Raw genomic sequence first — 24,246 nt, forward strand, 5'->3', positions numbered from 1 at the left:
CCCTCTTTTATTTCATTAATCTGACGTGGCGAATGAAATTTTTATTTTTTTTAATTATAATCCGGTGCGACTAGTCGCATCAGTAAAGGTATCAGGTGCGACTAGTCGCACCTGAAGAGTTATCAGGTGCGACTAAGTCGCACCTGATTATTAGGGTTTGTTTAAAAACGCAGGTCGACCCTTTTCTTCTCCAGCCGCTCAAACCCAGTTTTTTTCTCTCTCCCTCTCCGCTAACTTCCCTTCTCCGGTCTCAAAGCCAACTCCGACCACCCTCTCCTCCGTCCCTCTCTTCGCCGACCACCACAAGTTACCGCGCGTCTTAGGTCCTCCGCCTCGTACCCGGCCACCGGACCTCCGCCTCATCTGGCCACCGGACCTCGCCTCAGGTCCGACATCCTCAGTCACCACTGCCACCGTCCCTGCTCCGGCCACCAGGTTATCTCTCTATCTCTCTCTCTCACTCTATCTCTGGCTCTCTCTTTCTCTCACTGCTATTTTTCTCTGTTTCGTCCAGCTCCGTCACCGGACCTCACCATCTCCGCCGTCCCTGCTCCATCTCCGACAGTGCCTCAGCCACCGGACCTCACCATCTCCGCCGTCCCTGCTGAATCTCCGACGCAAGGTTAGTGTTTTTATTTTTTTTCCTGTTTCAGTATATATGTTACTAATATATGTATATATGTGTTATAATATATGTATATATATATGTGTGTGTTTGTATATTGCATATATGTTTAGTTTATATGTGTTACTAATTATAGTATTGTATATTGTGTTAAGTAATTTTAATTGGATTAGTTTAATTTAATGTGTAACTTAATTAGTATTAATTTGATAATTAATTTAACATGTTTAGTAATTTGGTTAAGTTTAATAATTCTATTAGTTTAGGTTAAAAGTTTAAATTGATTGTCAATTAGTTAGTATTAATATGATAATTTCACATGTTTAATAATGTGATTAGTTTATATTAAGTTAAAATTAAGTTTTAATTATTTTTTGACATGTTTTGAAATATAGTTTGTGACATTTTTAAATTTTTTGCTTTTAATTAATTTAGATTAATTGTAAGTAAATTATTACCTAGAAATTGTAATTACTTTAATAATTACATTTATGTTGCTTAGTTTATAATTAGTTAATTAATTTGTGATAAGTTTGTGTAGTTTATTTAACATGTAATGAAATTGTAATTTAAATAAGAAAAATAGTTTTGTGACATGTTTTGATAGTTTGTGACATGTTTTGATAGTTTGTGATATTTTGTTTATTTCGGTTTTTCATTTATAAATGTTGTGACCGAACCACGGAGGTTGGGTTTAGGGCTGAGCTAATTTGTAGGATAGTTCTGGATGGTTTGTATATGTGTTTAAATAATTTTGCAGGTTTTTTGTTTGTCAGTATAATAGGGGAAACTCTGCCGAAATTTCGGTAGAGTTTCGAATCAATTAGTCTAAAAACTCCCAACTTATCCAATCCGAGCTCAAAATAACATACAATTCATAATCTCTCTTTCATTTTGTTCTCCGTCGTCCTTTATCATTAACTCTTCAAAACTTTCATTTCTCGCTCTCATTCAGCGAAATGTCCAATCCAAGTAGAGATTGGATCACGGAGAATAATCGGATGACATTGCAGTACAAAACCGGTGTTAACGAGTTTATTCGCGCTGCAAGAAGATTCCCTAACGAAAATGTTAAAGGCGGCGATTGGGAAAGCGTCCAGGAATGCAATCATCGAGGGATTTGGGACATTCCTGAAGTTGACCCCTCCAACTCAGCCTCGATCCCATTGACTATAGAGTTGTCAAACATCGAGTGTTTGAATCATCGACACGAAACCGATGAAGCTGAGTTAGTGACTATCGTTGACGATGATGAAGAAGACGATGAGGAAAATGAGAGATGGGTCGTTTTTTAGGGAGAAGATGTTGATGTTGATATAGAAGATGATATTAACATTATAGGCATAGATGACGATGAATAAGTAATATCTTTTTTGTATGTTTATTTACTATAGTATGTAACCACGGTTTTCCTCCGCCATATGTGAGGTTTGTTAATAATAAAATCCGTGGTGCCGTCCACGTTTTTTGTAAACAGAAAACTAATATTTATTTACTAATATTGTTCACATCTTACAGGATGTCAGATGCAGGTGGAGATGAGTCTCAGCTACACCGTTCAGGAGCAGGTGGCGATGAGTCTCCGCTAGAGACACCGGGTTCCCAAGGTCCTAAGAAAACAAGGAGACCAACAACCGGCTCTACTTCGGCAAAAGCAGCGCTTGGGGTACCCGATGCGAAAGTTGTTAGGTATGACCCAATCAACCAAACCTTCTACCAGGATGTAAGGAAAACAATAAAAAAAAAAAAGGTAGGAGTATTCAACAACCGTGTCGGCGCTTTGGTGAAAGTCCATATCCCGGTCACAGTTCGTGATTGGAACGAAGTGACGCCCCGGATGTTGGGCAATATTATGAGCGCACTTCATTCCGAGTACACTTTCGTGTACAAGGATGATGAGACCGAGGAGCTGCTTCCGGCGGATTGCTTTCGTCATCAGATTGACCAGACTATCATTCGCGATGCAAAGCGAATGAGGCGCAACCAAAAGTCTAGATTATCAGGGACTTTCTTAGGCAAATGTTGCAGGCAAATAAATGTCGCCAAGAAAGAAATCCCAAAAGGATATCAAAAAGACGATTGGGAGAATGTGATAGAGGAGTTCGCAACTGACGATTAGAAGGTAATGTATAATTCAAAAAAATTATGTTATCTTCTATGAAATCGAATTATAACGCAATTTAATATGTGCAAAAAAAGTCTAATCGCAACAGGGACAATTCAAAGAACAAGAAAACGAAGTCCACACAAGGGTCGATTTCTTTCTTGGCTCATCGACATTTGAACGTAAGCTTATTCTAATTTTGTAATATTTTTTTTGCAATAAATACATTACTCATATTTTCATAAGAACTGCAGAGTAGGGAAGATGGGACTTTGGCCTCGGCGTTAAACACGTGGGAGAAAAAACATCAAGATGATCAAGGCAATTGGACGACAGATTGGGCGCAACAAGCATTTGTAAGTTACTTGTGTTAATTACTTAATAATCAATATTCGATAATCTTAATAATTCTTTTAACATATGTTTGAAGGCGCGAATTATGACTCAAGTCGAGGATATTCAACGACAAGCAGCGGAGTCAGGCCAAACGTTTGACATAGACCAGGCGGAGCAGTACGCGATGGATACTGTTCTCGGGCAACGTCGAGATTGGTATGTCGGGATAGGTCCCTCGATCTCAAGATCCTTGTATCTCTTGGCTCAGGCTCAGGACGACAGCTCGTCATCAGGTTCTTCATCGAGGCGTGTTCCAGATCCAGTGGTTAGCGAGCTACAAGCAGCGTTGGCCGCACAACAGGTCGCAATGGAAGAGATGAGGCGTGAGCAACGAGCTCAGATGGAAGCGTTTCAGCGACAGTTCTTTGCCTACACACAGCAGCATCTGTCTCCCATGCATACATCCCCCGCGATGATGCACTCTGGGACGACGCCGCCATCAGCTTCAATGCCGAATATTCAGACGCCGCCATCTGCTTCAATGCCGAATGCTCAGACGCCGCCACCAGCTTCAATGCCGAATGCTCAGACGCCAGATTCGGTAGAATTTCAGCGACATTGTTCGAGCGGCAGCGCACCAGGACGCCAAGGCGCACGAGGAAGATCTGGCTGAAGAGGAGGCCGTGCATTCAAGAATTGGAACGCTTCGAGTGAAAAAGGGAAACAAAAGGAATAGATTGTAATTTTTTTAATTTATTGAACGTAAATTATCAAATTTTATGAATTTAATATTAGAATTTCTATTAAATTATTTATATAATTATTCTAATTAATATTATATAATTATTATTATTAAAATTATTTAATTAATTTAACAAAAAAATATTGATTCTAATAGAATTTTTTAAATGCTGATTCTAGAAGAATCAGCATTTAAAAAAAAAACTACAGATAATCAGATGCGACTAGTCGCATCTGATTGTACTGTAACCCGCCAAAATATTAGGCTGGGAATGAGTATCAGATGCGACTAGTCGCATCTGATACTATATATCCCGCTTTTATATATTCTTTTGGAGTATATTTAGGTGCGACTTTTGGTGCGAGAAGTCGCACCTAAAATGTCGCACCTAAAATCATCAGGTGCGGACTTTCAGATGCGACTTTGTCGCATCTAAAGTCGCACCTGATGACACTTTCAGGTGCGACTTTTGCACTTTCAGGTGCGAAAAAAGTCGCACCAGATGCTATATTTTGTACTAGCGCCGCCCCCTCCACTCCCCACTCTCCCTTAACCCGCGTCGCCCCTCTCAGCCGTCCGACCAAACGCTCTCAGGTACGTCCCCTCTCTCTCTCTCTCTCTCTCTCTCTCTCTCTCTCTCTCTCTCTCTCTCTCTCTCTCTGTCTAACCGTCTCTCAATCTCACTATGTGTCTCTCTCTTCCAGCCCCGCCGGCTGTGACCAGCCTCGCCCGCCCGGCCGCCCGCTCTCCCTTAACCCTCGCCGCCCACGACCAAAACGCTCTCAGGTACGTCCCCCCCCCCCTCTCTCTCTGTCTCACCGTCTCTCAATCTCACTCTGTCTCTCTCTCTCTCTTCCAGCCTCGCCCGTCCGGCCGCCCGCTCTCCCTTAACCCGCGCCGCCCCGACCAAACGCTCTCAGGTACGTCCCCCCCTCTCTCTCTCTGTCTCACCGTCTCTCAATCTCACTCTGTCTCTCTCTCTTCCAGCCCCGCCAGCCGTGACCAGCCTCGCCCGCCCGGCCGCCCGCTCTCCCTTAACCCGCGCCGCCCCGACCAAACGCTCTCAGGTACATCCCCCCTCTCTCTCTCTCTCTCTCTCTCTCTCTGTCTCACCGTCTCTCAATCTCACTATGTCTCTCTCTCTTCCAGCCCTGCCGGCCGTGACCAGCCTTGCCCGCCCGGACCAGCCTTGCCTGCCCCGTCGACCGGACCAGTTTCTCGCCCCGAGCCGCGTGCCTCAGCTAAGCCCTCGACGAGCCCGCTCCATCCTTGACGACAAGCCCACCCCGCGACCGTGGAGGTATGAGTTCCTCTCGTTGATTTTTTTTTTGGAACGTGATTAGTTTGGTTATAAATTTTGGATTAGTGAGATTTTGGATTGGTCAGAGATTTTGGATTGGTTAGGTTCGTTACGTTTATGTGAAATTGAATTGAAATGTTTAATTTAGTTTAGTTTTAGATTATCGTAATTATTTGAATTGAAATTGAAATTGAAATGTCTATGTGATTGTTACTTAGTAATTTCGTTAGTAAAGTTGAATTGAAATGTTTAATTTAGTTTAGTTTTATATTATCGTAATTATTTGAATTGAAATTTAAATGTTTATGTGATTTAATTAGTTAAGTTAATTTACTATTTTTTGACGGCTAATTACTTTATTGGATATATGTTGAGTTGAATTGGTTGTTTAATTTGATTGTAATTTGTTGAAAATTTGATTAATTAATTAATTAGTAATATATATGAATAGGATAGTCTTCGTTGGTTATATATGTGGTTTTCTTTTAAATTGCAGATTTTGATTAGTCGATATTATAGGGGAAACTCTGCCGAATTTTTTGTAGAATAAAGCGTATTTGTCAGAAAAATTAACTTTTTCGACAATATATTTTAACGAATTAACTAATTTGTCAAAATTCATAACAATTCACTCTAAACTATTAACGATTCACTCTCAAATTCATAACAATTCACTCTAAATTTCAAATATTAATGATTCACTCTCAATTTTACCTCTCAATTTCTTAATAATTCACTCTTAGAAAATGAATTCTAAAACTGCCGATGAAGTTCAAGTGCGGGAACTTAATGTTTTCCGGTTTGAAAATTGTGTGCCTTACGGGATGATGACGCCGATAGTTTTAGACAACGACCAAAAAGGAGGATGTCTACTTCAAGTCAGGACCCATCAGGAGGAGAGCGTGACCCTCCGCAGATGTCGAGGAAGAAGCGGAGACCAACGACTGGCCTCGTTTCTGCGAGAGCTGGTGTTGGTACCCCTGGAGCGAACATAGTTCGCTACGATCAGACTGCGCAGGCATTCTACCAAGACGTCAGAGAGCAAAATCCGTTGATCGGGACGTTCCAAAACCAATTAGGAAACCTGATCAAGAGTACCATTCAAGTCGACCTCCCAGACTGGAATCATGTGCCTGCGCAGAGTGTGGTGGCTCTTATGAACTCGATTCATAACGAGTATCGCTTCGTTTATGCTCATCCCGAAACTGGCGAGCTTGTGCCTGCAGATCCTATTCGCAACGAGATTGATATGGCTATCATTCGCGATGCGAAGAGGATGCGCCGTGGCCAGAAGTCGAGGTTGTCGCAGCTCTTCTTCAAGACATTTTGCGGGAGTAAGGATCTCGCTAAAAACAAAACTCCTGAAGGCTATAACCAGGAAGCCTGGTTGAAAGCAATAGAGACGTTCGACTCGCCGGAGCATAATGTATGAGTTGAACTTCCGATGGTTATTTGAATTTCTTAATATTGAACTTAACGAATTTATGTCTCGCAGGCGAAGTCTATCCGCAACCGGGAAAATTCGAAGATGAAGAAGACGAAGGTGAGACAAGGGTCACTTAGTTTTTTTGGTCATCGCTCGAGGAACGTAAGTCGCTTAATATTAATATGCAATATATATGTGATTCATATTTTAATGTTGAAAAATTACAGCGACGGGAAGATGGGAGTATAGGCTCGGCTTTAGCGATATGGTCAGAAAAACACCATGACGCTAAGGGATCGTGGACGACGGACTTCGCGAAGTCGCAATTCGTAAGTTATTTGTTTTATTTACTATATTTAATTATATAAATTATTCTTATCTGATAAGTTTTTGTTTTTTTTTTTGTGAAGGATCAAATCACCGCCCAGACGATAGATATTTTGCGGCAAGCGGAGGAGCGAAACGCCGTGATCTCCCAAGAAGATGCAGAGATGTACGCGATGCGTGACGTTTTGGGAGTACGCAGAGACTGGGAAATCGGTTTAGGGCCTTCGATCCCAAGGTCATCGCTGGGTGTTGCCCAAACGCTGTCAAGTTCGTCATCTTAGACAGATCCATTGGTTGCCGAGAGGCGAGCTCAGATGGATGCCCAACAAGCCGAGCTACAGGAGATGCGGCAACAGATCGCCTTCCTCAGCCAGATGCACAACCAGCCTCCCACGACTCCCCAACCTCCGCCTGCACCGCAACCAGGTGGGACTGATCAGCAGACGACAGGTTCCACGCCGGGTTCTAAGCCTGGTTTTATGGATTTCTTGTGAGACCGTCCTTACGGAAGCGGCGGAGCGAGAGGCAGCGTGTCAGGCAGCGGTGGACGAGGACGCGGAAGCGGTTCCCGAAGTTCTGGCAACTTATTTGGTAGAGGGAATTCTACTATCGATAAGTTTTATAGGAAAAAAAATTAGGAATTCATTTTTTCGATTTTTTAGAAAGAATTTGTATTTTTAATTAAGAATTCTATTTTCAGAATATTATTTCTAATTAATTTAGAATTTTTTTAATTAATTTTTATTTAATTCTAAATGAATATTGATTTAATTTTCTAATTTTGTAAATTTTTTAATTAAAAAAACATATTCGGTGCGACAATGTCGCACCGAATATAATGGCGGGAACGGCATTAGGTGCCACAATGTCGCACCTGATATGAATTTACCCGCCAATTTTATTAAATTTGGCAAGAAAATAGCTTGGGCATTTGGTGCGGCATGTCGCACCTAAAGGTGTACTTATTAGGTGCGACATGTCGCACCTAATGCCTTTTGCGACGGGTTATCCGGTGCGACTCTGTCGCACCTAATAAACTTTTAGGTGAGACATATGAAGTATTCGGTGCGACAAACGTCGCACCGGATGACGGTTTTTGTCCTAGAACCGAAATGATGTATTTGAGTTACTAAATAACTATTTCTAGGGAGACTTACGTAATAAACAGTATGCTCAAAAGACACACAAATAGATGCACAACTTAGAGGATAAATAGGATTTTTTCCCCCTAAACATAAAGTAATAATGTTCTTTTAATAGAAAGGTCCGATAAATTTTACAGTCGATGTCCCTCAACCTCATATTTTGCAATCTGCATTCACCTTAGAAAAACAATTTACTATGTATATGCCAATTTTAAAAAAGTTATCCATATAAATATTACTCAAATCATTAGGATTCGTTCCCCCTCAAAATTCCACCATTTATATAAATCTTCAATAAGTCAAAAATATTTATTACAGAATGTGTAATTTTTTTTTATATATCCAATTTTAGATTAGATTTTATACGCACTCCCCAAATATCGACATTAATATTAATTAGGTCACTCTTCAAATATCCAAAAAGAGTTGTACCATTAGTGATAATTTATTAGTTTTATTTTTTGTTTTACATAGCACACTGTTTTTTTATAAGGTCAATGATCAATCTATTTTTTTTAACATGGTCAAAAAGTTCTCATAAATAGGCACAAAACAAAAAAAAAATTAAATAAATAAATAATATTGAACTACCAACTTGTTCAAAGCATCTCTTGGTACAATGAAACGATACAAGGCATATCTATAAATGCAATTCCCTTTTTTTGGGTTGTTACGAGAACTAAGTACTAATTCTTCAAGTTAATTAGTATTTGAGAAAAAAAAAATATTTTTCCATACATGCTAGTTGATAAATTTTGTGACATGTCAATATGGCAACGTAGTAGAATAATGCTTTATTAAACTTTTTTAGTTGGTTGATGCCATAACTTATTTATCATAATATGCCCATTCATTCAATGATATCTATTAACCGTTTGGATTTTCCAATGTTATTTAATTATATCATAAGCATCGTATAGAATTAATCCAAAAATGCTCATCATTTGAATATTCTAATTTAGAAATAATAATTACTGATGCATTTATTTGCTTGTTCAATTATGAAAGAAATTTCGCTTATTAATCTTTATTTATATTTATTTTTATAGGAAATAGCTTCGTCAAAATTTGTTTGAACAATTTCAATAAGATATGCTCCGCAGAAGAACCAGTGTCAATGCTTCTCACTAATTAATAGTTTCCGCCTCTACCAGATAGAATTAGAAATCTCGTGTCACCAAACCTTGTTGGAATCAACGAGCTAACCAACTTTAATAAGATTGTGGATAGCTTCTTGAATAGTACTAGAGCCATGAGAAATTTAGACCCTTGCATAAGTTATTACAAGCAACAAAATATCATTAAAAATCAACTCTACTGGAGTCGTATTATACCCATCGTTGAAGTTTGTAGATCATATACCTTGAGAATCAGACTCCGAAAATGGTGTCTAACAAACCTTGTGACATGTGTGAATGTCGTGGAGAATCGCACAAGTTTCAACCACCTCGAGGTTATACTGTTGTACAAAGTACAAATTCGTACAACAGTTTTTGAACACTGTCAATCAAAGTTCTCGTCGCCGTGACCTATCTAGTTCTAGCCGCAACGGGAATGTACGGCAGCTACATTAAACTATCGTACAGAGACAACTATGCGAGACAGATAAAAAAACGGCCATGCAATATATTCGTCTCCGCGGTGAGAGTGATTCCCGCCGCGGCCAAATTACAAAAGCTTGGATATTTTAAATAAATTGTTGTACAACATGCTCCTAGCCGCAATGAGCATAATTTTCGCCGTGGTGAGGAGGCTTGGACGAGATTTTTTAAGAACTATCATCCAAAGTGTGTCGTCCAAACCATCGTACGCAGTAGTGTCATGTGTTACTTCTTGTTAGCATCATTTATTGAAAATGAATGATAACTTACAGATTTTATAAAGGTCAAGGGTTTTTGAGATGAAAGCTCATAATACTTCAGACTTCTTTGTCAAATAGGATTATTAGACGCCAACCAATGATAACCTGATGAGTCTAACACCTATATGTTCCTCACAATTGATCACAATACAAAAAATTGAACTTGATTCTGCCACTCTCCTTTGTGGGCACGTTGTAACGCTGTAAATGTTGATATACATATATGTCTTGTGCAGATACAAAGAAACCTGCAATTGAGAATAGAAGAACAAGGGAGATACCTGCAAATGATGTTCGAGAAGCAATGCAAATCAGGTATGGACAAGATAAAGGCTTCATCCTCAGCTTTTGAGAACCCTTCTGCCGCGCCTTCCGACCCAATTCGAGATTCCCCTGAAAAGGGTGACCCAGAGACCTCCAAAACCGACCACGGGAAAAGTGAAAACGATGCCAAAACTACACCGCGAGAAGGTTCTGATAAGATCAACGGGCATCAAGAGGAAGCTGAGAAACACGAGCCAGACTCGTGCGAAGCCGGTTCTCAACCAACAAAGCGTCTCCGAGAACAACCGAATAAGCCGACTCGCAGGTCAACTTAGCATTAGAATTGAAACTGACAATACATCAATAGTAATATCGAGTAGCCGTAGATTGGAAGAAGAGCTTTTGAAACTTGTCAATTATTGCAGTTGGAGCTATCATTAAACAAGTTTTGCCACACTCTTAATACTCGTATTTAGGGCTCTGGGAATTATCTGGCTCCATTGCCGTGTTATCTGCAAGGAATCGACTGTTCTCGGGTCTAAATTATAATAATACAGTGCCGTCGACTACATAACCTTGAGATTAATACTGTTGTGTTCTCTCTATTATCCCTTGGATGTTTACTTGTAATATCTTACCGGCTAATTCCTTTACGGATTGTATTGCGTGTTGTGTTGTGATTGTCGAAGAAAATTCGGCAGGATTGTGTGTGATTGAGATTGGGTAATCTTTAAAGATCTAAAATTTTCCATCTTACCAAAAAAAAAAAAAACACAACGCGATTGATGACCAAACGCGAAGCTTAAATCATACACGGCCAGAGGCAATAAAATGAAGTGACAACCAAACTTCAAGCTTAGGTTATTCAATTTTACTGCAAGGAAGTAACACGTGGATTCAATCATCTTGATTATTTTTTTACAGAAATAGGGACGGTATACACCACATTTTTTTTCCGTTGAAGATGACAAGCGAGACCGTGTGATCTCTAACTTCCATAGCTAATTATAAAGATATTTGGAAAATTGTAGATTCGGACTAATTTGGTGGGATTTAATACTGGTAGTGAATAAATGAGAGGGGGGTATGTGACAACTCGGTACAAAGGATGTATTTTGTTAATCAGAAAATATAATCTAGCATGCTTCCTTTGAACCTAAGCAACACCAAAAAAAATATATATTAAAGTAGAAAACAAACCCATTTTTGATCTCGTACCAAATCACTAACGTCTCTTAGAATCAAACTCACGACTTCCCAACTCACAGTAGGTAGATTCTAACTCTCTTGTCCATTCTCTTTTCTCCTTTTTCACTCTCAATCCCCATAATATAACCACTCTCATCATTCCTCCACAATATAACCAACTCACAGTGGTAATTGGATTTCCTAATCGATATCAGAAATATATAAATAGACATTCAATTAATTGCGTTGCTGTGATTGGAATGTGTAGTTGCTGGTAAGGAATTTGAGGGAAAGAGAGAGAAGGTTATGGCAATGAGTCCAATGAGGAATGGAAAGACAGAGTGCAAAAGTGGAAAGCGAGGCAAGAAAAGAGAGGAAATGTGCTCAGCAAAGACGATGTAAACAACGTTGAAGCCGATGAGGATGATTACATGTAAGTCTCAAATCACCTCTCAATAAAAGAATAAATAAAAATTACTCACAACTTAATAACAAGAGTAGGCCAATTTTTATTTACTATTGAGCTATGATTAAATGGACAATCTTAACATTAAAGTTGTGTACTTGAAAAAGAAAGACAAGAAAGTCACCAATAATCTCCACAAGAGCAATTCCCATCTTTATGATACTAACTGAAGAATAGAAGTAAAATGAAACAAGGTGTAGTATAATTGTTGAAAGAAATTACCAATAATCTCCACAAGAACAATCTCCATCTTTGAAATGGTGAAACCTAATAGCGCCCCTGAGAACGATTTCTCTCCCGGCGACCAAAGCGATCAACTTGATCGCGGAGTGGCAATCGCCGCTGACCCGATGGCCCTGCACGATCTGCAGCGGCGTCCCATCGGAAGTACTGATGATCCCGAGTGAGACCGCGAGTTTCTCGCTCTGATGCGACGACCGTTCTTCGCGTTCGTCGAGCACAGAGCCTCGCTCGGGGACGTACCCGAGCTGTGTGATCTCGGCCGTCAGTTCCTCGAGTTTCCGGTAGATTCTTTCGGTTTCCGCATGGGTCTTGTCTCCAGACCGAAACACGTGAGCCTGTTTCTTCACCTCTATCCAAGTGTACGCCGGGAAAATGCTCAGACCCTTCCTTTTCATGGTCCGAAGCACGGAAAAAGCTTCCTTTGCCTTTCCTGTGGCCTTGTATATGTTCAAGAGGACTAGATAGCCGTTGAGCAATTCCGGCTCCATTCCGTAAATCTTCTCGGCGGCGATTCTCCCGAGCTCCAAATCCCCGTGGACCCGGCAAGCGGTGAGAAGCGCGTCCCACATGTTGATCTTGGGCTCGAATGGGGCTTTCAGTATCATCTCGTGGGCTTCTTCCAAACAGCCTTCTCTCCCGAGCAGCTCGATCATGCACGCGTAGTGCTTCGCCCGAGGCTTGACCTTGTGGTCTCTGCTCATCGACTCGAAGATCGCCCAGCCTTGATTGGAGAGGCCCGAGTAGGCACAAGCTGAGAGGACCGCGAGGAACGTGACGTCGTCATCCTCTCGAAGAGCTCCATGGCCCGTGGTTGCCGTACGCGGCGATCATCGCGTTCCACGTGATCACGTTCTTGAACGGCATTTTGTCGAACACGTTGCGGGCGTCCTCGGCGCTGCCCCACTTTCCGTAGCAGTCGATGAGCGCGGTGTTGGCGACGAGGTTGAATCCGTAGCCGTGGCTCACGAGGTCGGCGTGGACTTGCTTGGCGCCAGCGAGGCGAGCCTCGAGCAGATCTTGATAACTATGGAGAACATGAATTGGTTGATTTTAACGCCCGAGTCTCTCAGGGAGATTGGAGCGTGTTCGCTGCGATGATCGAGGTCCAAGCCACCGTTGTCTTCTCCGCCATCCTGGAGAACACGAGCCGAGCTTCTTTAATGGAGTTGCACTCGCTGTACATGTCGATCAGAGCGCAGGCCACGTGGACGTTGGCCACCACGTTGGACTTGACCGCGCAGGAGTGAATCTGCCGTCCGATCGTCACAATTCCGAGGCCCGAGCAGGCTCGGATCACGACGAACAGACTGATCGCCTCGGCGAAATCCCTCGAATCCACGAGGCCCGCGATCATCATGGTGGATGAGACCAAGTCCCACTCGGGCAATTCGTCAAACAGTTTGCGTGCCTCTTTCATCATCCCGCACCTCACGTTCATATAAAGAAACCTCTTCCTCATCCTCATGTGCAAATCCAATTCAAGGCCAGTCCTGGAAACGAATTCAGAGAGATTTTTCACTTCTCTAACGGAGTTCAATCCGATGCAAGCATACACCAGTGAATCGAGAGTACTGGTCCGGATTCCATTACAGCCAGCGATCTCCAAAACCCTGAAAAGCTCGAGTGCTTCTCCGTATCTCTTCCCCGAAACAAGCTTCTCTATTTCATCGCAAATCCCACTCATCGACCTCGTAGCCACCTTCGGCTCCTCGATCGATGCCGTTTTTTTCCTCTCGCCAACGTCCACCGCGAAACGTTTCGCCTCCGGGCGTGGCTGGAGAGAGCACTTTGCGCGGGGAGCCACAGCCTTCGGCGGCGATATCAGAGATCTCCGGCGCTCGAAGGACCGAGTATCGGAGGAAGAAAAACCGAAGACGCAAGAAATTGTGGCGGTTCGAGATCCGAGCGAGATTTCCATGGCTATAGAGATGAGATCGTAGCTTTGGGCAGAGAAGAAAGATCAGAGCGAGTTTCGTTCGGAGATTTGCTTCGGAGAGTACGAAGTCTGAGACCACCAAATCGAAATATTAATTTTATATTCAACTTTCTCTTTTTTATTTCCATACCCTTATATTTATTTCATATCTTCCAATTATAGCACTTATTCATTATTTAATAATAAAATATTACTCCATAAAATAATTCAAAATACAAATTAACATTAACTAAACTTAATATTTATTAATGTCATTTTAGTTTTTCTCAAACTCTAAATGTCAATGTTCTATTTGAAAATAAATTTAAAATATAAAATATAAATAATTTAAGGATAAATATGATATAATTTTATAAATAAGTACAAATGTATAAATTATAAACTTTACAAGGGCTAAATTTTTTTTTACTGTAGTGAATAGTGTTGCGCCATATTTGGCGCAACACTAAAATCAATTAAACACCCACGCCATTTTGGCGTGGGATATAGGGTATGGTTGGACTCCACCCTGACGCCATTCAGTGGGAATGACGTTCGGGTAGAGTTGGTCTGAAGCCTGAAAGAAACGGTTTCTTGCATTGTTAACTCCGCCTATGTTGTTTTGACTGTTTGTCTGAAGACTGAACATAAAATACTTTTTAGATCACTGACATAAAATACAAAAAAAAAAAAAAAAAGTAGTTGGCTGAGTGACCCAAGAAACCACATTTGTAGATAGCGAGATCCGACGTTTTTTAAAATTAATAATAGTTCATTGAAAAATTAGTAGTTTTAGGCAAGGAAAAAAATTTCATTTTCGTTACCGTTTCGAGCTTCCTGATTTACGGAAAATCGAACGGAAAAAATGTGGAAAAGGGTATTCGATTTGCAGGTTTCAAATGCTGTTTTCCATGAAAAAACGACAAACCGATGAAAAACCGAACGGAAAAAATGTGGCAAAATATATTTAAAATAAGGCTATTTTGCTAACTAGCCCAATCAATCTACTAATATTAAGAGAATAGCCAAAGTTTCATTTAATTAAGGGAATAGCCCATATTTTGTACACTACCTAAATTACCCTTGAAATCTCACTCACCCAACCCAACTTCACTCTCTCTTTAATTAAGGGAATAGCCCATATTTTGTAATACATATATATATTTTTCAATTTTTAAACATATACAAATAAAATACATTATGTGTATAATCTTTTTAATAGAAAATTGTATATATATATATATAATATTTTATAAATTTGTGCTATTAATGTATAATATTTTATAAATTCGAGTTATTTTGTATGTAATATTTTTTATATAATATTTTGTATGTAATATTTTCAAATGAAATAGAATGTTCACAAAATATTTGAAGCTAAAATATGTAATAATATTTTGTTGTAATACTTGATACATTGTATATAATACTTAAAAAAAAAAAACGACACCAGCAAAAACGACAGTAAAAACGACAAACGATGAAAATCGGCGAAAAACGACAAAAAACAAAAAACGACGACGAAACGACATATTACCCTTTCGACGCCCGTTGATTCGCCGGAAACAAATTTCCGGACGAAATTCCTGGAAATTCGTCGGCTTTTAAATCCTTGGTTCTAGGTACATAAATTTAATAAAAATTCAAAAGTGTCGATACAAATTTTTTATGAATAATTTAAATATAAATATATTTGGATTGTGAACTTTGTAAAAAACAAAAAATAAACTTCAAATCATTATTTTTTTACTCAAAAAGTAAAATACTTTGACTATGCAATCAATTTATTACGATTATTTTGTCTAATATTTTTTTTAAACAAATACGATTTAAGGAAAGAAATATCTATTCCTTTACACCATAAAAAAATGAGTTTAGTTTTATTTTGTTGGATGTATCGAGTTCGTTGTGTATATTTTTAAGAGTTGAAACCTAGAATAAAGTCAATATAACGGCTCAAAATTTTATAATTTACTTTTTTTTATAAAAATAAACTCATTTGTTTTTAATATATCTCGATGAAGTCTATGATTAACTTTGAGTTACATGATTAAAAATGAATTTTATTTTCAAAATAAAAAAATTTATTTAAAAAAAATAATCATATAAAACTAATTATTTAACAAAATAACAATTGTTTTAAGTTTACATCAAAATAATCAAAATTCTTATCTATTTAGCAATTTTTTTATACATCTATACTACATATAAATTGCATACCTCAATATGTAAATCTATTCACATCTAATATTTGCCTTTTTTATTTTATTTTTTTATTTGGACTATCTCTAATTTTTAGACTAACCTAACTAGCTAATAATATACCAATAAAAAAAAAATCAGAATGAATGATTTTTTGTAGGGCTGTACAAAACCGAACCGAAAATCGGATAAAACCGATATCCAAATCGAACCGAAACCGAAATTTGGAGCCACGTCAGCTAACCGAAATTCGGATTCGGATAACCGATCCGGTTTACAAAACTTGACCGGATATCGGATTTGATTTTTGGAAAATCTGGATATCGATTATTTAACCGATTTTTTTAATTAAAAATAAATATATATTAAAAAAACTTCTCATATCAACTCCTACTGCTACTACAACTTGATTAGATTATGTGATTCATCGTATTGTCTTATTATGTATTTGGTTCAAAATATTATTATATTATCATATCATGTATTGTTACTTTGAAGAAGGAAGTAATATTTTGATATATGTTTCAAAAGATTTTTTGGTGTTGTTTGTTTCCATTCCATTGGATATATGGTTGTAATTGTAAATACAAACTGAATGTTAAATGTAGAGAGTTGAGTGGGTGCCAACCTAGTTGGGATGTGCTCAACCTCTCATATATCATTCCTTTCTTGATCAATATCAATGAAGTATTATTTTTATTCCATTTTTACATTCATGTTTTTACTACCTGATTATTTATCATTTTAAATTTTAATTTTTTTGTTTGCATCAATAGATAATCATATACAATTAATATGCCAAAACGTAGTTTTGTTTCTTTAGATAAAAAAACAAAAAATTGGCTTATTAAGCCACAGAATGTGTAGCAATTTAATTTTGGCCAACGTTTTGTTAATAATCCGTAAATAGCCTAGTTGCTTACGTGGCTGCACATTTAAGATGAATTTTTTACAGATTTGCCCTTGTATACTCGGATTAGTAACTTCTTATTTAGGCAGCTTTTTTGTTTAAAATTTGAAAATGAATTCGGCAAGTATTAATTTAAACAAAATTCAAATTTTTCCGAGATTTTTGTAAATTTTGAGTCAAAAATTTAAATTTGAGGACGTGGAGTTGGTTATTTCAGCGCATATTTTTAGATTATTAGTTTCTAATTTTATCCGAGAGCTAAATAAAGTGACAATCAAGAACAAGTATCCTCTTCCAAGGATTGATGACTTGTTTGACCAACTCAAGGGGGCGAAGGTATTCTCAAAGATAGACTTGCGATCTGGCTACCATCAATTACGAGTCAAGGATGAAGATATCCCGAAGACAGCTTTTCGCACCCGTTATGGTCATTACGAATTCACTGTCATGCCTTTTGGACTCACTAATGCTCCAGCAGCATTCATGGATACGATGAATAGGATCTTTAGCGACGTCTTGGATAAGTTTGTTATCGTCTTCATCGATGACATACTGATTTACTCCAAGAGCGTCGAAGACCATGAGGGACACTTACGAGTCGCACTCCAGATGCTGAGAGAACATCAGTTGTATGTCAAATTCTCGAAGTGTGAATTTTGGTTGGATAAAGTGCATTTTCTCTGACACGTTGTTTCTAAAGACGGAATCTCCGTCGATCCTGCTAAGATAGAATACGTGAATGATTGAAAGCAACCTCGAAGTGTGACAGAGATAAGGAGTTTTCTCTGTCTAGCAGGTTACTATAGAAGATTTGTGGAAGGATTTTCTACGTTAGCTGCTCCACTTACCGCCCTCACCAAGAAAGATAAGAAGTACGAGTGGACCGAGAAGTGTGAAGAAAGTTTCCGCGAGTTGAAGAGAAGACTCACCACCGCGCCAATCCTCATAGTCCCTGAAAGTGGAGAACCTTTGTCTATCTACAGTGATGCATCAAAAACATGTCTTGGTGCAGTGTTAATGCAAAATGGCAGAGTAGTGGCTTATGTGTCACGACAACTCAAGAATCATGAGATGAATTATCCTACTCATGATTTGGAATTAGCGGCAGTGGTTTTTGCTCTCAAGATCTGGAGACACTACCTGTATGGAGTTCGATGCGAGATATTCACCGATCATCAGAGTTTAAAGTACATTTTTACTTAGAAAGAGTTGAACATGAGACAAAGAAGGTGGCTAGAATTGGGTAAGGATTACGATTGTGGTATCCATTACCATCCCGGAAAGGCGAACATGGTAGTTGATGCGTTAAGTAGGAAAGATGAAGCTCGGCTATCGATGATGTATGCATTATCTCCTCAAATCGTTGACGAAATCAACAACATGGAAGTTGAAATTGTCACTCGGGGACTAGCCAACACGACCTTAAAATCAGATCTGTTCGAGAGAATCAAAGAAGCGCAAGGACGTGATCCTGAGAAGTCAAGGCTGAAAGACAATGCACTAGATGGTCAGGAGTCAAAATTTTCACTTGCGGGGAATGATGTACTATTTTTCGATGGAAGGATCTGTGTACCCAACGAAAATTAGTTACGAAGACAGATTTTGACCGAAGCACATGAGACTCCCTATTCAGTCCACCCAGGGTCCACGAAGATGTACCAAGGCCTTCGAGAACACTTCTGGTGGAATGGGTTGAAGGGCGACGTTGCAAAGTTTGTCAATAAATGCCTTACATGCCAAAAAGTGAAGGCCGAACATCAACGACGGCCAGCTGGAGAATTACAACGAATCGAGGTTCCTAAATGGAAGTGGGAACAAATCACAATGGACTTTGTGGTTGGGTTACCTAAGACAATTGAGGGTTATGATGCTATATGGGTAGTAGTGGATCGTTTGACCAAATCCGCCAGATTCATACCGATAAAAGTCACATACTCCGTGGAGAAGTTGGCTGAACTATACGTTAATAACGTAGTGAGACTGCATGGCGTTCCTTTGTCCATCATCTCAGATGACGGTCATTTCACTTCTAATTTCTGGAGGTGTGTGCAAAAGTCTATGGGATCACAATTGAAGTTCAGTACTGCATTTCACCCCCAAACGGATGGTCAATCCGAAAGGACTATTCAGACCTTAGAGGATATGCTACGAGCATGTGTCATGGATTTTGGTGGGATTTGGAATAAAAGGCTACCACTTATTGAATTTTCATACAACAATAGCTACCAAGCTTCAATCGGCGTCACCCCATATGAAGCTCTTTATGGTAGAAAGTGTCGATCTCCGATTCACTGGTTCGAATCCGGAGAAAATAGCCTCGAGAAGACAGATTTTATTCAAGACACCACTGTAGCCATCAAGAAGATACGAGATCGAATGGGAACTGCTCAGAGCCGACAGAAGAGCTACGCTGATAAGAGAAGACGGTCACTGGAATTTCAAGTAGGAGACTTCGTATTCTTGAAAATAGCACCTCTCAAGGGTGTGATGAGATTTGGCAAGAAGGGAAAATTGAGCCCAAGGTACATTGGTCCTTTTGAAATCACAGAAAGAATCGGAAAGGTAGCCTACTGTCTTGCCCTGAATCCCGAGTTAGCATCGGTGCACAATGTGTTTGTGAAATCCCTAATTTTAAGCTTAATTAAAAAGCTAAAATTTTGGTGTTCGAGTGACGTTAGTATTTTTTTTTAATAAAGTAGTAGTGAATGATTTTATTTATGTGGTAGTTTTTGAAGTTTTAGTTTTTTATGTGTGTTTTGGTGTATTTTTGAATTTTAATATACTCTTTAGATTACAAATTATGGATATATATATATATATATATACATTGTATATAAATGATATATTATAACTAAGTTATGTATATATTTGTTATATAAATATAGTATATCATTATATATACTTAAGTAATTTGTTAGGTATGTGTACGTACATAATATATATATATATATATATATGTATATATATATATATGATTATGTAATATAGTGTATTATATTTTATAATATAATATTATACTATAATAATAGTCAGTAGTCATGTTTAGGAATTAGGTTATACGTATATATATATATATAAATATAATAAAAGTAATAATATATATTTATGATTAGAAGTAAGATTAGTGTTTGGGCTTTTATGGTTTGAGCTTTTATGGTTTGGGCTTTTAGGGTTTAATTAAACCATATATAAGCATCCCATCCTTTTTTTTTAACGCTTCTTTTATGCTCTCCCTCCCCTATTCCTCTCTCTGTTTGGAAATTCGTAGCCCTAATTAGGTATGCTTTCTCTTCTATCTGGTTCGGATTTATTAAAAACGGTTTTTTAAAACGCTTGCCCTGGTTTCAAACAAAATGGTTTTGCGTTGATTCTTTTTAGAAAGTTAGGTTTAAATGTCTTTTATCTAAACCTTTAATCGAAAAATATTTTTATCAAATACAGAATATTTTCTAATTATTTTAAAAACAGTGCGCAGACAGTTTTTGGCTAAAATTTTAAAATTATATTTTAGCACTTCTTTTATTTTTAATAAATAGTTAGAAACTTATTTTGGCCGTGGTGACTTTACAAAAAGTGATCAAAATTATGTTTTATACGTACTGGAATTTTTACAGAAGTTTTCTCAGAGTTTTAGTTTTTCACCGAAACCCTAATAACCAAGGGTATTTTCGTAATTTCACGTTGAATGTCGTTTATGAAAACTTCCAGAATCTAAAGTATATCTTGAATCCTTTTCTTAGCTGATCCCCGATAGTCTTTTACCTTGATTAGGTTTCGGGTACATTTTTACTTAGAAAGAGTTGAACATGAGACAAAGAAGGTGGCTAGAATTGGTTAAGAATTACGATTGTGGTATCCATTACCATCCCGAAAAGGTAAACATGGTAGGTGATGCGTTAAATAGGAAAGATGAAGCTCGGCTATCGATGATGCATGCATTATCTCCTCAAATCGTTGACGAAATCAACAACATGAAAGTTGAAATTGTCACTCGGGGACTAGCCAACATGACCTTAAAATCAGATCTGTTCGAGAGAATCAAAGAAGCGCAAGGACGTGATCCTGAGAAGTCAAGGCTGAAAGACAATGCACTGGATGGTCAGGAGTCAAAATTTTCTCTTGCGGGGAATGATGTACTCTTTTTCGATGGAAGGATCTGTGTACCCAACGAAAATTAGTTACGAAGACAGATTTTGACCGAAGCACATGAGACTCCCTATTCAGTCCCAGGGTCCACGAAGATATACCAAGGCCTTCGAGAACACTTCTGGTGAAATGGGTTGAAGGGCGACGTTGCAAAGTTTGTCAGTAAATGTCTTACATGCCAGAAAGTGAAGGCCGAACATCAACGACGGCCAGCTGGAGAATTACAACCAATCGAGGTTCCTGAATGGAAGTGGGAACAAATCACAATGGACTTTGTGGTTGGGTTACCTAAGACAATTGTGTCGGTGGATCGAGCTCGCATCGGACATGAACGATCGCTCCGATGCGACTCGTTTGAGATGATTCCACCATATAACCATATTTATGCGGAAAAATAATTATTTACGCTGATCATAAGCTAATTAAATTATGGTTATAATTAACAAGATCTAGTTATGTTTAATTAATTTAATTCACGAGAGCATATAAGTCAAGCAACCGATATAGAGTAAACGAGTACTTACATTGATTTTCGGTTCAGCTACAGAACGCTTCAATCCAATCGCGTACTCATTGCGTCGTCTTGATGAAGGACTCGAGGATGACACCTTAGTCTTCCGAAACGTAATCTCCGAGACGAATAAGAAAGATGAGTGGGCACAGTCTTTATCTCACTAGATCACGAAACTAGGTGTTTCGAGATCTCTCTCTTATTTTACTAAGAATGGAAACGAATTTCCGAGGGGAGGGAGAGGCAGATGCACGGCCAAGGGAGGCTAGTGATGCACGAAATTTCTCTCAAATTTCTTAAAATAATTGCTTATTTTTGCCTTCTCATGAACCCCTATTTATAGTAGTAAAAATGAGATATTCATGGAATCTTCCAGAATATTTTATTTACTTTTATTGTGTTCACACCAGTGGATTAAATCTAGGCCATTGGATCTCAACAAGTGAATCCTACTTTTTCTCTCATCCATCAGATCAATATCTATGGGATATTATTCTTTTATTTAAATAGATAATAATTTATTTAGTGAGATAATAAAGGAGAATATATTATTCTCCTAAATATTCTCCTAAATACTTTCCTTTAAATAAGGAGAAAATATAGGACAATATCTTATATTTTTCTCTCTCCTTTGTTTAAAGAACTAAAGAGAAAATATTGGTAAATACCAATTATGTATTTTCGAATTTGATGGCACACGGTCAAGGAGATTTGCGCAAACCCTAGTGCCAAATAACCAAATTCGAATTTTCCATGTGTGCAAGGCCCAATTGCTTAAAACCCAATTAATCATTTATTTACTTGGTCCGACAATAAACAAATAATTAATAATTGTTTATTTACTTGATCAAACAATAAATAAACAATTCTACCATAAATATTTATTTAATTATGCGAATACCCGTTTTCCAAAATTAATGCTGTCAATCACAATTACAGCAAGTGAGATTAATAATGATAAACATTATTATACGAAAGTTCTTATCCGCCTTTATCATAGCCGAATCGGGGACTATTGTAGCGACTCGAAATTTAAGCTTAATGTCGTAAATTAATTTAATCAAAGGACGAGAAAATTATGTAAATTAATTTTCTAAGAAGTATTTTCAGTATTTTTGGATTCGAAACATATTAAGGTAAGGAGAAATCTCGGAATAAAATAAAGAATTTATCGAGTTCGTTTCGTATAATAAATTATTTTCCGAGGAGATATTCCGGAATTTAATTTAAGAAAATAAATTCTCAAGGACGAGAATTATTTCCGAGAAACCTTAAATATATTTGAATTAATCGAGAACGAATGAGAATTTTCTTGGTTTTGAAGCTTTTAATTAAAGGTTCGATCGGTTATCGTTGAAGTCACAAAATTTTGTGAGAAGGACGTGGTTGTCATGATTTTCTGGGCTCATTTGAGAGAAAACTTGAGTTCAGGGTCAGTTTAATGGAGATGGAAAATACGAGGGATTTATTTGCAAAAAATTGAAGAATTCTTTCTACACTCTTCTTCCGCTTTTCCTTTTCTTCTTCTTCGATTATTTTCTTCTTCTTCTCCTCATTTCGCTCGCCGACCTGCAAGAGAGAACAAAGAGAAAAAAAAAACAAAATCCAACCACCCAGAGAAACGATCGCCGACCCCGTCATCAACCTGAACCTCACCTTTTTCTTCTCTTCTCATCTTCCTCTTCTCGTCCTCTTCATCCTAGCGTGCGCCACCAGCTCCAAGACCGAGCTTCACCGCGCCGTGGCCGAGAAGAAAACGCCGCGCGCTGTCAAGGACACCGGACCGAGAACGAGCACCGGGGACCGAGAAAGGAAGTGCCGATGAGTTGAATCTCACGGAAATTGGGTAAGAAATCAAAACCCGAAATGGATTTCGTGATGTTAGGGTTTGTAGTTCAAAATTGGGGCTTTTCTTCATGAGTGTTAATTGAGGAGATTGAAATGTTTTCAGAGCAATTTTGAGCTTCATTTAGATTGGGTTGTGATAGAGTTCGAATTGATGATGATTTTGGTTTGAAATTCCTTTTGGCCGTGTGGTTTGATTTTGAAAATTTGATTATGGATAAGTGATGATTTGAGAGTGATTATTGTGGATTTCGGGGTTGGAAAATTTTGGAGTTCATGAGGTTTCGGGATTTTTATGATATGTTAACGCGTTTTGTCTTCGTTACGAGTTTTATTATCGACGGTCTAGGGTCGATTAGGGTGGGCTACGCAGAGCCCACAACGGCGGTTCAGGACGACGAGGACGTAATAACGAAGCTATCGCACGATTGTCGACGAGGCGAGGCCGGACAAGACCGAGAGAACGTCGGGTGGATAACGGCGTTTCAGTTTTGGTTCGGAGGCTCGCGAAGCATCGTTAGAGTTTAGCGAAAATTATTATGTTATTATTCCGTTGTATTAAGTCTTTTTGTAAGAGTTGTTTCAGTGTAGCACATTAGTGTATATTTTATTGTTAAGTCGGTTCTAGAAGAGGAAAAAAAATATAGATTATCTCGTTATTGTTATTAAGCTCGTTTATGGATTTTAAGA

General features: G+C 38.4%; 3 protein-coding genes across 3 annotated transcripts in view; 1 reads left to right on the forward strand and 2 right to left on the reverse strand.

Moving 5' to 3' along the window:
• LOC149387595 (cellulose synthase A catalytic subunit 4 [UDP-forming]-like) overlaps positions 1-11,610 on the forward strand; it is a 60,411-nt gene extending 48,801 nt beyond the window's left edge. Inside the window, exon 5 of the transcript XR_016300482.1 lies at positions 11,587-11,610. The gene's annotated coding sequence lies outside the window, so the exon portion shown is untranslated. The remainder of the gene's footprint in view (positions 1-11,586) is intronic.
• On the reverse strand, positions 10,059-12,605 carry LOC149387598 (pentatricopeptide repeat-containing protein At5g50390, chloroplastic-like). The gene is made up of 2 exons (XM_089621683.1): positions 12,007-12,605; positions 10,059-10,423 (listed from the first exon to the last, which is right to left on the reverse strand). Coding segments are annotated over exons 1-2 (591 nt in total). The 5' UTR covers positions 12,597-12,605; the 3' UTR covers positions 10,059-10,422.
• A 202-nt stretch (positions 12,606-12,807) lies between these two features.
• LOC149387599 (pentatricopeptide repeat-containing protein At5g50390, chloroplastic-like) lies at positions 12,808-13,945 on the reverse strand. Its single transcript, XM_089622190.1, has 2 exons — positions 13,170-13,945; positions 12,808-13,051 (listed from the first exon to the last, which is right to left on the reverse strand). Exons 1-2 carry the CDS (start codon positions 13,943-13,945, stop codon positions 12,808-12,810), a joined length of 1,020 nt encoding a protein of 339 aa, XP_089478316.1.
• Positions 13,946-24,246: the final 10,301 nt, after the last annotated feature.

The sequence above is a fragment of the Urtica dioica genome, chromosome 8 (genome assembly GCF_054948205.1).
Source record: "Urtica dioica subsp. dioica isolate 48M chromosome 8, U.dioica_male_clone48M_v1_H2, whole genome shotgun sequence".
Taxonomy (NCBI): domain Eukaryota; kingdom Viridiplantae; phylum Streptophyta; class Magnoliopsida; order Rosales; family Urticaceae; genus Urtica; species Urtica dioica.

What these genes read in the sequence shown, in the direction of transcription:
- LOC149387598 (XM_089621683.1), bottom strand. Translation starts at nt 12,596, where the DNA reads ATGTGGGACGCGCTTCTCACCGCTTGCCGGGTCCACGGGGATTTGGAG.
- LOC149387599 (XM_089622190.1), bottom strand. Translation starts at nt 13,945, where the DNA reads ATGGAAATCTCGCTCGGATCTCGAACCGCCACAATTTCTTGCGTCTTC. An exon ending in ATTAAAGAAGCTCGGCTCGT is followed by an intron (nt 13,052 to 13,169) that starts GTTCTCCAGGAT and finishes TGTTCTCCATAG; the next exon opens with TTATCAAGATCTGCTCGAGG.